Raw genomic sequence first — 14,583 nt, 5'->3', positions numbered from 1 at the left:
GTCGCCAAGATTGTAAAAAAGTCTTTTTCGAGTGACCGCTTACGAATACTCATTCACAAAAAATAATTTCTTCAAAATTTTTGAAAATATTTTACAGATATATATAAAGTAGTTTAGGGTGAATGATGTGTCTCGGTGAATGGAGGTAAAACGAAATGAAACAGTGGTGTTTACATTATGTGACCGTTATTTATCGGCTATATAAAAAAATGTGAAAAATACAAATGATAAAAAGGATGGTATTACCTGGAGTCAAGGCTTGGGCAGTCGATGGTGGCACGTCTAAACCAAACGAGGGTTGAGCACTGAAATCGCAATACCCTTCTATAACATTCCAGATAAACGTCCCGGGGTTGCCAGCTATTCGTTATCGGGTTCTAGTTGGCGCTGCTGGCATCCCGCCCGTGTTCAACATCTGGGATTATATTTCTGGGTATTTTGAAGACCGTTATTCCACGATGTAAAATTCGACGTGCCTCAAGGTCGCTACAGTAGTTTTAAAGGATTTTTGTATTTTGAAGTATTGCTTGTGAATGTTTCGTTTGACCAAAGATCACAGCGTATATAAATATTAGATCTATAAATTCGTTTTAAGCGATTTTTTATGTTAATTTCAAAGTATCGTCGGTCAATAGCCACTATTTTTTCCTACATTTCGGGCAATTTACGGATTCCATATCGGAAGAACGATGTATCTTTTGAGACTAGCATCAAGCGACCCATTTTTGGTACCTTCATCAGAAGTGAAGCGCTTCCCAGACAGGAACAAGTAGTAATCAGAAGGAGCAAGGTCTGGAAAATACGGAGGGGGGGTACACTTTCCATTTTAATGTTTCCAAATATGGTTTCACCGGTTTTCCAATATGTGATCGACCGTTATCATGATGAAGAATAACATATTCAGCTTATAACTCTTATTCTGGCCGGTTTTCACGCAGTGCTCGGCCCAAACGCTTCAATTGCAATCAATAGCGATATCCATTGATGGTTTTCATTAGGTTTTAGCAGCTCATAGTATACATATATGGCTTTGCCGTTGATGTTGATGCATAATCATATTGCCTTTGAAGGAGTATTTCACACATGACCAAATTCAGTATCTCTTGGCTTCAACTCACATGTTCAATTCGATAGCGCTTTACACCCCACTCGATGATTCTCGGTCGCCTTTTTTTTAATAATTGAAATAAAAAGGAAAACCCGCAATATATGTCTCTTAAATGTCAGATAATGGAATATCACTTCGACGGAAGAATTGAAAGGATATTAGGTTAGGTAGAGGAAGTACGGTAGCGCTGTGGAAGTGGTACTATTACAAGGGGATAGAGAAAAGAAAAGAGAGCGAGACGTCGTCGTGATGGTCTTTTATAGCTTGGAATTGCACGGCACCAATCCACCGGCGTTGTCAACCTTTGTACTTGCTGGTGAATTCGTGGTGGCCTAAAGGGTCGTGGCGGTCGTCACAACTGTTTTCATTATTATTAAATATCCAATATAATGTTTATTTTAGATTCATAACGTCTAAGTCTTGAATAACTGACCAACTTCTAAGTCGTTATTATAGAAAAATACTTTTAATAATTTTTGTTTTCATTTAAGACCCTTTTTTGGGACAAATCTCTCAAATGTTTCCATAACAAATTCAATATTCCAACAGTAAGTCAACATGCAGATTGAGGAGCTAAAAATATACTAAATACTAGATCTAGACTGATTGATATCAATCTTCTTATCATCACCCCGTACCTTCTGTGGTGTTTTTATACAGACAATTCGCGCTCAAATTCTTTATCAAGAAGGAATATTCAAGCTTCCAAAGCAATGTTAAATGTTTAGTTTGTGTATACTATTGATCGATAAATTTATTTTACAAGATTGCCGTTTATATTTGATCCCCCCTCGTACTTCTCGAAGTATGTTGTCACTATGTATATGATGTGCAAGATGATTTTATATGATACTTGCCAATAATTCTGACCATGGTGTAAATTATGTGATTGTATGGTATATATGGATATAATATGGTTTAGTAACTTGTGATATATTTTATAATCAACATTTTTTTATAAATAAAAACTTTAATTGAGGAATAATTAAGTTACATGACTTTTAAGCTGATGGTGATTCTAAGCCCGAGGATGGAGTTGGATCTTTTGGACCCAAGCAGATGAGAACGATTTTGAAAGGATCTTATCTTCAATCAGTGTATCTAGATTGGTTCTAGTTTTTGAATTCACGCATGGTGGCAGCACTGCGCTCTTATAACGGATGTCAGATGACGACGTTGCATTAAACATCATTTGGAACTTATTTGCAGAGACAACGTTCTTGGAAAAATCATGATAAATTCACTCAAAGATGCTTGTTTGCGGTACTTTGGTTTTGCTGTAGTAAACACTGACGTGCTATGGGTACCGAAATTGTTTTGTAACGCATGCAGAACCAAGCTGTGCAAGTGTTCATAAGCAATAGTGAAAATCTATTATACTTTTCATTATATGTGCCATTTCACATTTCATTATTAACGTTATGGAGAGAACAGAAATATCGTGTAAGTGATTGATACTTTTTTCGATGAATGTCGTCGGTATAAATGCAAAAGAATAGTACAGCATAAATATCCTGACGTATTATCAGTGTGGAAACCAATCCCACGTACGGATAGTGATCCATTACTAATTTTTCCAGGTACTACAAAAAAAGTCTTAAAGTATAAGAACTTCGGAACTTAATTTGTTACAAAATTAATTATTATATTATAATTTGAGCTCGAATGTTTCTCAAAATACATTTTCTGCATTCATATCTTCATTTTTTCCCACAACATATGGGCGACACAAGCGACGACCAAGGAGAGCGCTTGCACTAAGATATAGTGATAATAAAAAAGAGAATGTTGGATCCTAATGCGCGAAATAGATTCCAATCAGTATAAAAGACTCAGTTCAACCTCTGTTCATTGTTGATTTAGACTTTTTAATTCAATAAAAGACCGTTAATGGTCAAAAATATTTCGAAAACTAGAACCAATTTAAAGCAACAGGCTGCTGAATTCTATTCAGTGTCTCAATTTACCTTATAAACTGCTTATGATTGCTCAGTTACTGAAAAGTAACGAGGTAAAGTAACAAAGGCGGTTTTTTGTTCAAAAATGGCTTTATTCGCCAACTTAATCTTCATCAAGAGCCACACTGTCATTGCAGCGTCACTTTAACATTTCAATACCACTTTTGTAGAACGATTTGTTTTTTATCTCAAAATAGACCTGTCAGCAGCTGCTGTACAATCAGATGATGATCGTTTTGATTTTGGAGTGATGTGATGGATCCATGTTTCATCCATTGTCACATATCGACGCAAACATTCCAGTTTGTTACGTTTAAACATTACCAAACACTGCTCAGAGTCATCAACACGTTTTTGTTTTTGATCACCAATGAGCAAACGCGGCACTCACATTGAACATAGCTTTCTCATAGTCAGATGCAATATAAAAACAACACGTTCTTTTATTATCTTTGCGATGTTAGCTAACTTACGCAACTTTCGATCATTCAAAACCATTTTGTGGATTGTTTTAATGTTTTTTGGTGTTACCACCTAATTTGGACGTTCACTGCGTTCTGCATCATCGGTGTTTCTACGACCACGTTTGAAATCAACAAACCAACGTTTTATTGTTGTTTCTGATGGAGCGAGCGGAGTCCTTATAATACTTTTCAAATCATTTCTTCGCTTGAACAGAATATTAGCCCAGTAATTCACAAACTCATGAGTAGAATACCATGACATTTTAACAGCTTTCTTTTGAAGGTTAATAATAACTGAAAAAGCGGTGAATGCAATAAAACTAGCGTCATCTATGTGTTAGGCTCGGGACTTTTCCGTCCATGTGTTATTTGTCTATTGTGTATATTATTGATTTAACCATCTGTTTATTTCAGAGTCAACACAGTTGGAAGATCCACGACAAGAATGGCGGGCAGTACAAGAAGCAATGTTAAGAGAATATTTACAAACTGCGCAAGACGCGCTAGAGGTAAGACGACATAGATATATCTTCATATTGATTACATTTATACCACTTCTAATATTTATCTTTATAATATTACCACTATATATATATATATATATATATATATATATATATATATATATATATATATATATATATATATATATATATGTAACTAAACTAAATATATATATATAAAAATGTAAAATAACGAATGCTACTCGGTCAGTGATTATATAGACCGAGACCTAGGACCATCAATGTAAACGTTGCCATATTCCTTGACACGTCATCATCATCGAATATAGCTACTGTACCACCATTCTTCCGATCGACATCGCTATGATATACAAAAAATCACAACGTTAGACTTCTCCTATCTGCGCTATGACTTGCACGAATGCCAAACCATATTTCACAGCTATTAAAATAGTACACGGGCGTGGAGTCTCAACGGCTGCCGGTTATTTACTCTGCATTAAGGCCGATTTGGTATCGGTGCAAATGGTTCGTACGCCTTTCATCGACTATTTTCATTGATTTCGCCGATTTAGAGGCTAGAGCAGACGGAGGTGGAACAATGGAAACGAAATATGTACTGATGTGACACTGCGCTTTCACGGTACTTGGTTCTCGGTTCGCAGACGAAACCCCCCGAGGGCACTCGTTAGTATCCGTGCACGTGCCAAGTTCAAGAGTTAAAAAAGGAAAGCCGTGTTTCCTTTTTAAGGGGCATGATGACAGTAATAAAAAATCACAAAAATATTGATTTATATGACTAGCAGACCTGACAGACGTTGTCCTGTTAGACGTCCACCAGAACCATCGAAAATACTATTAATTGAAGCCACATCTCAACCGCAACGTTAATTTTACATAGTAGGTAGTAACTAGAATACAAATAAGACAAAGTTAGACATTATTAAAAATAATTAAAATAGTGAATACTTACATCACAGGCATCTTCGCAGTTGTTGATACGTTAAAGAACCACACACAGATCGATATGCATTGGAATGCATAATTATAACACAAAATTATTAAAATAATGTATGAATAAGAATTGTAACCATATATACCGTCTGTAATATGACCAAAACAACTACTCTACCCACGCACTTTTGAAAATCCCATTGTTTGAAACATAAGTTTTATGTTGCATTAGATATGCTTAGTACAATCTTAATTTACAGATTGATTTATTACTACTGTTCTGTTGTACTTGCGTTAATATAATGTAAGCTAGGACATTATGAGATTAATACATCAGTATGTATTACCCAAATTAAAATTAAATTAAACTCCTTAAGAATACACTTATACAATAAACAAATGTGGTTTGGTTTACTTCAATCTTCTGATTGTCTGTATGTTCTGTGTATGATTGTCTAGCTGTTCACGTTGCTGTAATTTAGCAACCTTATTTCGTGTTTTAAGGCGAAATCTTGGATCACTTCGTAAATACATCTGATTTCCAGGTCATCGTGCAGTTCTTCATTACTAGTCTAATCTGTTCTGTTTTTTGTCTAACATGATGTTTCCAAATTAGCCTACCATCGAGATGGATGCCGAGGTATTAAGCGATTCTCCTTGAGTAATGCAAAATTAATATGGAAACTTTAATATTGGAGAAATAATATTTTTCATGCTCGTTGCCGCTTGTATTTTTTAACTATACTATACGTATTTTATATACTATATACACACAATTTAGCTCAATACCTACCTAAACCTTTTTAACAAACAATACAAAAATAATATAATTTTGTGAGATATACACAAAATATTATATAAATTACGAACAAAACAAATCTAATTTGTTGCTCGTACAGACTTCAAAGTGATTAGTTGGTAGTAGTTAAAGTAACATCTTAAATAGATAAATAGGTTTAGGTAGGTATTAAGCTAATTTATGTGTATGGAGTAAAACATAAACTATGTGTAGTAGATAAGGTTTTTGTTTATTTTTTGTTTAATTATTACAATGATTATTATGTACACATTTTATTTTAAAACGTTTTTTTTTGTGTTAAAAATCTAAGCTTGATTATTTTTTACTTTTTAGAGGGTTCCTTATTTATTTTTTGAAGTCGGTTCAATTTTTTCCTCTTATGTAGAATGCGATGAAGTAACAGACGACCAATTTATTGGAGGAATATGCTTGTTTAACAGAGTTTACTTAATTTATTTCCTGTTTGGTCCATGGCGTTAGGTATAATGTCCGGACGATTTAGATACGGTCCGTAATGTCATCGTGTTTACGTTGATTCGGATTTTTTTTGGGCGAGTTATATCGGTAATGCCTTTTTTATTGCCTACTTAAAATTCCAAAACTCGAGTGTCAGCTACCGGTGTTGTGTTCTGCCTACTTCATATCTACCCGATGGAAGGTCGAGCGAAGAAGCAGAACAGAGACCAGTTATCGTTTGATCTCAGTCGTCGTACTACCAAAGGCGTCCCAGAACATTCCTCACTGGAATTTTTTTTAAATCGTATATCGCTTTCTTTTATTTTTCTTTTTATACGTTGGCGGTGCTTTAGCATTTTTCTTTATTTACTAATCATGCGATAATTTAAGTTTACATTTTTATAAATAACGTCGGGGAACAAGTAGTTTCGGTTTTTCCTTAAAATCGAATATCTTCGGTAGTACTTGTGCAATGAAATCATACCATAGCGCGTTTGACAGGTAGAACTTTCAAGATACATTCATTTACTCAATTAATTTTTTTAATCGTATATCGCATTCTTGTATTTTTCTTTTTATAAGTTGACGGTGCTATGTTATTTTACTTTATTTACTAATCATGTTCATGATTTAATCCTGATAGTTTAAGTTTACATTTTTTTAATAACGTCGAGGAAAAAGTAATTTCGGTTTTTCCATCTTCAGTAATACTCGTTCAATGAAATCATCATCAAGCGAGTTTGATAGGTAGAACTTGCAGGATGCATTCATTTAATCAGTCAAAAGTTATTGAGCTTTGATAATGGAGATTTCAGCTTCGCTTTGCTTCCATTTTATGAGGATATGCCTGAGATTGTGGGGTATTTATGATGTTGAATCTTCAAGTGAACGCCGGTATCCGAATTGGTTTGCTGCCCATTTTAGTTCCGAATATTTCGGTGTTTAAAATGAACTTGGCCCTGGTTAGGCAACTTCAGGAGTTATTCTAGTGTACACATTTGAATATATCCCTGACAAGGATTTATCAAAATTTAAATTATTTTCGGAGATATAGCGGTTTTAATGACGCGGCATCTAAATACGAAAGTCGTAAGTTTTCTCAAAACTATTTTTTTCGAGACGGTTCACATGATATCACAAGTTTTACTGAACCCATTAAAAGTGAAACTCTAAAATTCTTTTTTCTTGAAATTACTTTTTTCGCGACTACATTTTTGACATATCTCAAGTTTTACCGAATTCATTTAGTTGAAATTTGATGTGGAGTTCTCTATGCGTTCTTCCATTGTACCTTAATAAAAAATATCAATCAATATTGTTTGCCACATTACGGTTGTTCGAAAAATCGAAATATTTTTAAGTACTGAAAATCCAAATTTTGTTATAGTATTAAGGCCACATTTTTAAAGGGTTAAGCTCTGATAATATAAAAGAAATCTGGACTGGAATACTGTCTTAAAATAATTTTAAATAAGACGAATGGATGAAATCCAAAAGAGATCAATAAAATAAGGATTTAGAAGGAACCATTTCGAACCCCCTTCAAATGTTATTATTGGAACATCATTAGTGATTAGTTATATTATGTAATAAGCTCAAGTGAAACTCACATTTCAAAGCTCAGAACCCATTACACAAAGAACAAATGTTATTATTGCAACATTAGTAAGATTCTGTTATATAATAAATTCAGTTTGAAACTCAAATTTCAAAACTCATTTCAGGAAGGACATCAAGTTTTAATTATTTTTGAGATATTTTTATTAAATTGTATTTAAGAAATCCATAAAACAAGGTGTTAGAAACCTCTTCAAATATTATTATTACAACTAAAACCCAAAGCTTAACAGAAATTAGATTTAATTAAATGGCATTTAAAAAAGTTAGTGAGTTTTCATGTATTTTAATATACAGTCATATGTTGCGATAATGAATGTTATATACCAAATATATTTCTGATCTTATATTGAAAATATTGTATTGCATTAAGTAGAACCTTACTAATATTTGTTATGTAACAAAGTTATGAATTATATAAAAAAAAAGATCATCGGTCATCAATGAAAGCTAATAATTCCGATTAATATTATGGTAAAACCAGCTAAACTAGTCGAAATATGGTCTAGGAATTACAGTATATACGGACTGAATATTGAATTCTGATTATCTTTAGCATACAAAGAACATTTTTGTAAATATAAACAAAAATGTAGAATAAAGCGGTTATTTTAAAATATTAACACAGACAGATTAAATCATTTTTTTCGAAAAAAAAAAAACGGTCGGAACGTCCATGGCTCGGCTTGCATGCCACGATATCCGCGTTTGTGCCAGAGTGTTCACTCCGGAGACCTATTAAAGCGATGGCGAAGACGTAGCGGCCCGCGGGGGCCGGGGGGGCAGCATTATAAACGGCGCGATGCAGCAGCTACCTGTGTTACGCCGCACGATCTCAGCGGGCCACTGCATTCCACCGAAGACGGCCGACTAGGGCCGAACGCCCCGCATTCCATTCCGTCGGGTCCGTGCCGTTTTCTTTTTCGTCGTGCGCTCCTTCAACAGGTTGACGGCGGCTCTCGGAACTGCTTTGCATGGGATTTTGCACGTGGCCTGCGGACGGCGTCCGACTCAATTTTCGGTCGTCGAAGTCGTTTTGTTTTTTCTGTTCCAGCTTCGATATTCAATCGCATACTAGGGACCGCATTATAGAATAGTATTTAATAGTGTTAACTTAAAATATATAATTTCAGAATTATTTTGCGTGGTCTTAGCACGAAGGCTCTGAAAACGTCATTTCGCTACGTTTCATCGGTTGAGGATTTCATACGTATCACATGATCCCTGTCGTTACTGACCAATCAATTTAAATAAGATGTATTAAAGTTCCTATTTTTTGTTCCTTCATACTGAAAGCATAGCGGCACAGCTGAAAGTATGTGTCTTTATCTGTTAATACTTTACTTACTTGTTCCAACACAAACTGTATTTTAGATAAGTTATAATTATATTTACGATGTCATTGTGAAAATTGTGGAACGCATAATTAAAACGACTAAATTCTATGATGTACATCAGAATGAGGAAAACATACTAAAAAGTAATATTTTAAAGAACAGCAACAAAAAATTAAAATATAAGACATATATCAAAATTACTACTGTGCTCTTATTATAGTAAAATCGAGAAGTTAATAGTATAAGTTAATAGTTAATTAGTATAATCAAATTTACCTTCAATGTAATTTCGCCACCATTTCGGACTTTCTAACTTAGGCTATTTCTTCGAAGGAAAACGATATCTCGTTTTTTTATTTCCGTACATACACTGGATACACAAGACTTTTCAAGCAAAAGATACATTATAATAAAATAATAAGGATTAAAATTAAATCACAAAAATGATAAACGTACTGTATATCATGCGCACAAATATGGCATAAACAAACTGAAACAAACCATCGGTAGTAGATAAATTCGAGCACTGTAAATGAACTAGATGACAGATGACGTTCAAACATCAAAATAGAAAGCTGTGTTTAAGTTATTAGTTGACAGTATTTTTTAATGATAACAAATATGTTTAAAAACGTTAAAAATATGCATTTTTTAAATAAAGGGCAGTTTTTGGTATTGTTAAATTGTATTGTTAAAATCGTTCAGTTTCGACGGCATTCACTTTGATTCCATTAATTAAATCTGACGTATGAATGCGCACGTTGCCGTTTACAGGCACAGCCTCCTTTTACGAAAAGTAACAATAATGCAACCGCTGAAGCTCTTTAACAAAAGAGAGAAAAAAAACGCGTTTACGCTGCTGCCGTAGCTGTGGTCGGACCGGCAAAAAAATTTAAAAGTGGATAAAAAAATACGTTATCTTCAATCTTTATTCTTCGCCCCGCATCTGGCCCGATCAAGGGTAAATTCCACATCGCGCGTCGGTCAGTGGCGTAGTGGTTCTTCGTCGTCCGCACGCCATTTCCGACGGGACCGTCTGTTATCCGCCGAAAACGAAATTAGAAACGGGGCTTTTGTGTATCGTTCGTTGACTGATAATTAATTACCCGCCCGTAATGTTGTAGTTACGTCGATTTGCGTTCAGTCCCGTGATTGCGGTCGCGTATTAATGAAATGTTATAAATTTAACGTACAAGTAAATATAATTCAATACGCTCCGGTAGTATTGTCCAGTGTCCAAGGACAATCGCTCGTATATCGTTTAAGATGACTTTACACGGTCTATTTAGTTTCGTTTCCACTTTGCGATCTAAATTTGCGTTTCGTTGTTTCGACGTTGTCAGTGGCAACGTTAATTGTATCGTTCATGTACAAAAATATTTTACAATTAAGACTACCGATTTTGCTTTGAGAAACGTAACGTGGAAAATTCAAATCCGTGTTTTTAGTTATATCTTAAAATATGTAGCTTTTGTCACACGTTAAGACTTCTTGTGTCCTTTGAAAGTTTAGTCTTGTACAGCTAGTTTTAATCCAAATTCATACTTAAATAATTTAATAATACGTTTTTTAATAAAATTACAAAAAACACCGTTTAAACGATTAAGAGATGTAGGTAAATAATTGTCCTCTTTCTTGTTCGAGATTTTTAATTTACTCCTGCTGATGCTCTTTTACTTTTATTAGTTCTACTCATTTAATAAATGTATTCTTTTAATTTAGGTTATCGCTAATATACCTAACGTGATGTTTAGTCTCCTTTTCTTTTTAACTTAACTTAATTTGTTATCATTTCTTTCCATTTTCATTCTACATGCCTTTGCCTTATGTCATCTTCTTCACCACGCTCTCAATTTCTCACCACCAATCACCATCATAATATCTTGCTTCGCTATATTTTTTACTTTGTACCATTATTTGCCTCTGTTCTTGTCTTCATCGCTACTGATTTGGATCAAAGTCAAGGAACCGTTTTCTTTGGTCTAATTTTAGTCAAGGTAGATGCACATTAGGTGGGTAAGTTCACTTAGCTGAATAACATATTAACAATATAAATAGTGTATTAGAAGAACAAATATCTTCTCAAACACAAACCGATGGCAATGACCAAAAAGTCATTCAATCACCTCGAGACATATTTTCATTCCTCCGCCATTTCCTGTTATTGTACCTATCGGGCTACATTAAAATACCTATGCATACTCGAGACTAATAAGCTTGGTATGGTGTAAAAAAGTTTGTTTGTGACGAATCGAACGTATTTCGATTTAATCTCGATTATAGAGGAATACTGTGTTAAATATAGGGAACTGTTATGCGTAAGATGCGAAAAAGTCTGTCGAGTTACTCTGCAAGTAGAGGGCGCGCAAAGTTAAAACCTAATAAAAAATAATAATACTAATAACAAAAATACAATAAAAGTAATAAAATAAGTAATTTATTCAAGTATGACTAACATTTTAAGTACCTATTTCTAAAACAAATGAAAAATACTATATAATTTTACAATTTTTATACGTAGCAAATCTGAAAATATGTTCATTGCGGCAATAACATCATTTTAAATGAGAATTTAGTGAATATTTTATTTTTAATGACATAAATTGTAGATGTATGTAAACAAGGCTCCTTTCATCGGACATGAATGAAATATTTTATATTTCTACAATAATAATATTTAGTATGAAGGTAAATGTCACAATTCTATGTGTTAATTGATTTCCTGTTAGTATATTGTCGGCTTAAATATATAAGTAACTTATATGAGTATATAATTCGATCCATATTAGATGCATTATATTTAGATATACCTTCCGAATTACAATATCTTAATTTTCCTAAAATGTATTAATTACCAGTAACTACTTGTATTAGAAATACAAGTATCTATGTGTGTGCTTTTGGTGTCCAGTTAAAATATTGCTTCATTCACCAAACTAAAATATGTCCTTACTAGTTTTGTTAGATTTGCATATATTACACTAATCGGTTTAAATAAATTCGTCATTAGTCTGCCACTGGTGCTAAACTATCAGGGTCCTGTCTGCTGTATACTGAATTTAAACACACGTTACATGTTTCAGTTCAATTTTAAAACTCTCTACATAAATGGACTTCCAAAACTTATAACTGTTCGGAATTGTTCTTTGTACAGATTCTTGCCTTACTAGTCTAGACAGAATTACTCCTGTTGATGCTAATGTTGCACTTGTATCCATAGTTTCCAATTAGTAATTGAGCAATTAATTGATTTAAAACCAATTATATAAAGTTGTCATAATAAAAGACTTCATATCTAAATTATAAGTAGGAATTGTTTGGTCTTATTCGTTGACTTCTTTTGACATAGAGCGTGATACCTAAGCAGTGAAATAATGCATTATATTCAACCACTACGACCTTCGGCGTTCTAAGAAATGCTACAGAAAGCATTTAAACATTCTAGGAAGTAGTACAGAAAATATCTAGTTATTGAAATCGTCCAAAAATTCAGTATTCCTTCAGTCGGAGACTATTTTCCGGCCGGTTAATTTCATTCGACTGATGTTCAAGCTTTGCCATCCTATCAGCGACTTTGAAAATAATGTGCCGAATTTATGCTTACATAGATTTATATGTAATATATCCAATTATATGTAATAGTAACGATATATTGTACATTAATATAACAGCATTTTAGAATCCTGTTTTTCAGGTTTATTTATTAATATAATAAGGTAAATAGAAAAATAATTTTCACCGCATTTATATTATCTTGGTAACTATCGGGTCTTTTTTTTTACTGACTTTTTCTATTTTCTCTAAAGTCTCTCGATCTTGGTTCAAGCCTTTTAAATGTCAAAACTTCAAGTTTCAAGGAATAATATTCTTAATAAAATATTCCTTATTAATGATAAATAAAATTATTATTGTATTTAAAAAGCGTGCGATGGTTAAACAGTTGATAAAGATTGATTAAGAAAATACGATACAAATATTTAGTGGTCATTACTCCATTCCTCTTTCAAATATATGAAATATAAAAATAATTTTTACATAATTCAAAATGAAGCTGCTATTTTGAAACTAACAAATTACACTAATTGTCTATTTCCTTTTCTTTTCCAAAGAAAATTCGAAAAGAAATATGTACATCTTCATCTTACTTATGGCACGATTGAAAAAAAAATTAGTAAGCACATGTTAGAATGTAATAGCAATAAACCATTTATTTTCATTATATTGTCATTGTTACTTTGCGAATATTAAAATACGATTTAGAATCGTTATTCTATTCCGTTTTTTCACACTGCCACTTGCCAATTTAAAATTCACTGTACAGCACAAACAATCAAAGAATTATCTCCGTCCTCTCTCAAAATTAGTACGGCAAGGAATTCGTACATTTCCGCCTGTTATCACGAATTGAAAAATAGTCGAAGTGTGCCTTCGACTGAAATAGTAATTACTATTTTCATTTGTTAGTTTTTTTGCTATTACTGTTTGTACTATTTTCAATAATCCTAAAAAATGATACGGAAGATGTTTAAACATTCTAGGAAACTGTACACAAAATTTCTGGTTATTGAAATTGTCCGAAGATCGAGATGACTTGAGGTCGCCTTCGAAGTTTTATATATTTTACGCGGCACGGTGCAGTGGTTACGCCCATGGGTGTTCGGCAACCATAGCCGAGCCGAAACAATGCTCTCTGCCCCCGACTCGTTGGAATGCACACGGAAATTAGAGTGGCCCGGGCCAGAGGAGCAGGAGGAGGAGGAGGAGGTCGAGGACGAGAAGGGTGGGGAGGGTGGCGGCCGGCCGGGTCCCTGCCGAAGGACGAACCAAGGCCGGCCGTCAGGCGCTTCAGTCGAGATGGAGATGTGGCCCTTGTGCTACGTGCACACCGCACCTGCGGCCGTTTTTCGCGTGCATTCCCTACCCTTAACCGCGGTCTCGCCCGAGATGCACACGTTGCCCGCGTATCCGGTGTCACGGGCGCGCGTCCAGACGCTTCCGGCGTCCTACGTCGTCGGTAACGCGCACTACGGCGTCCGGATGGATATCCGCGGTCCCAAGCGTCCAGCCGTCGCCGCTATAGAGATGATCGTAAGTGTCTTTTGAGTGGTAGTGCTTCCCGCCGATTAGTTCAAAGCGTAGAGTAATATATAATCTACCCAAAATATCTGTGAACATACGTCATCTCAATTTATGACGTCAAAACGTCGCAATGTTGCCGTATCAACTCTTAGTTTTAGTTCAGCTTGGCTTTAACATACAACAAAATTCTAATCTAAATAAATCAAATATAATTTATTTTAACATTATAGATCTAATCTATGTATTATCGAAGGACTTAAAACTGCAATTAAGTACACAGTTATAATAGTTTGTAGGTTGGCGTTTTGTCTGATTATATTTACATTGAACTCTTTTCCACAACAGCT

The 14,583-nt window shown here is 34.2% G+C and overlaps 1 protein-coding gene across 2 annotated transcripts in view; it reads left to right on the top strand.

Annotated features, from left to right (window-relative positions):
• The window catches only part of kibra (WW and C2 domain containing protein kibra), a 66,445-nt gene that overhangs the window by 42,061 nt on the left and 9,801 nt on the right, over positions 1-14,583 (top strand). The window contains exon 3 of one of the 2 annotated variants that reach the window (XM_076417845.1): positions 3,945-4,039. In XM_076417845.1, coding sequence (XP_076273960.1) covers positions 3,945-4,039 — 95 coding nt within the window. Of the gene's footprint in view, positions 1-3,944; positions 4,040-13,825; positions 14,246-14,583 lie in introns of those variants that run through there. The other variant, XM_076417844.1, reaches the window with a different exon arrangement.

Source organism: Rhynchophorus ferrugineus, unplaced genomic scaffold (genome assembly GCF_030347505.1).
Source record: "Rhynchophorus ferrugineus isolate W39M unplaced genomic scaffold, kcgeb_rfMv2 rfM11, whole genome shotgun sequence".
In the NCBI taxonomy this organism is placed as follows: Eukaryota; Metazoa; Arthropoda; class Insecta; order Coleoptera; family Curculionidae; genus Rhynchophorus; species Rhynchophorus ferrugineus.
The sequence above is the reverse complement of the archived record's forward strand: the minus strand, read 5'-3'. Positions and strand labels throughout refer to the sequence as shown.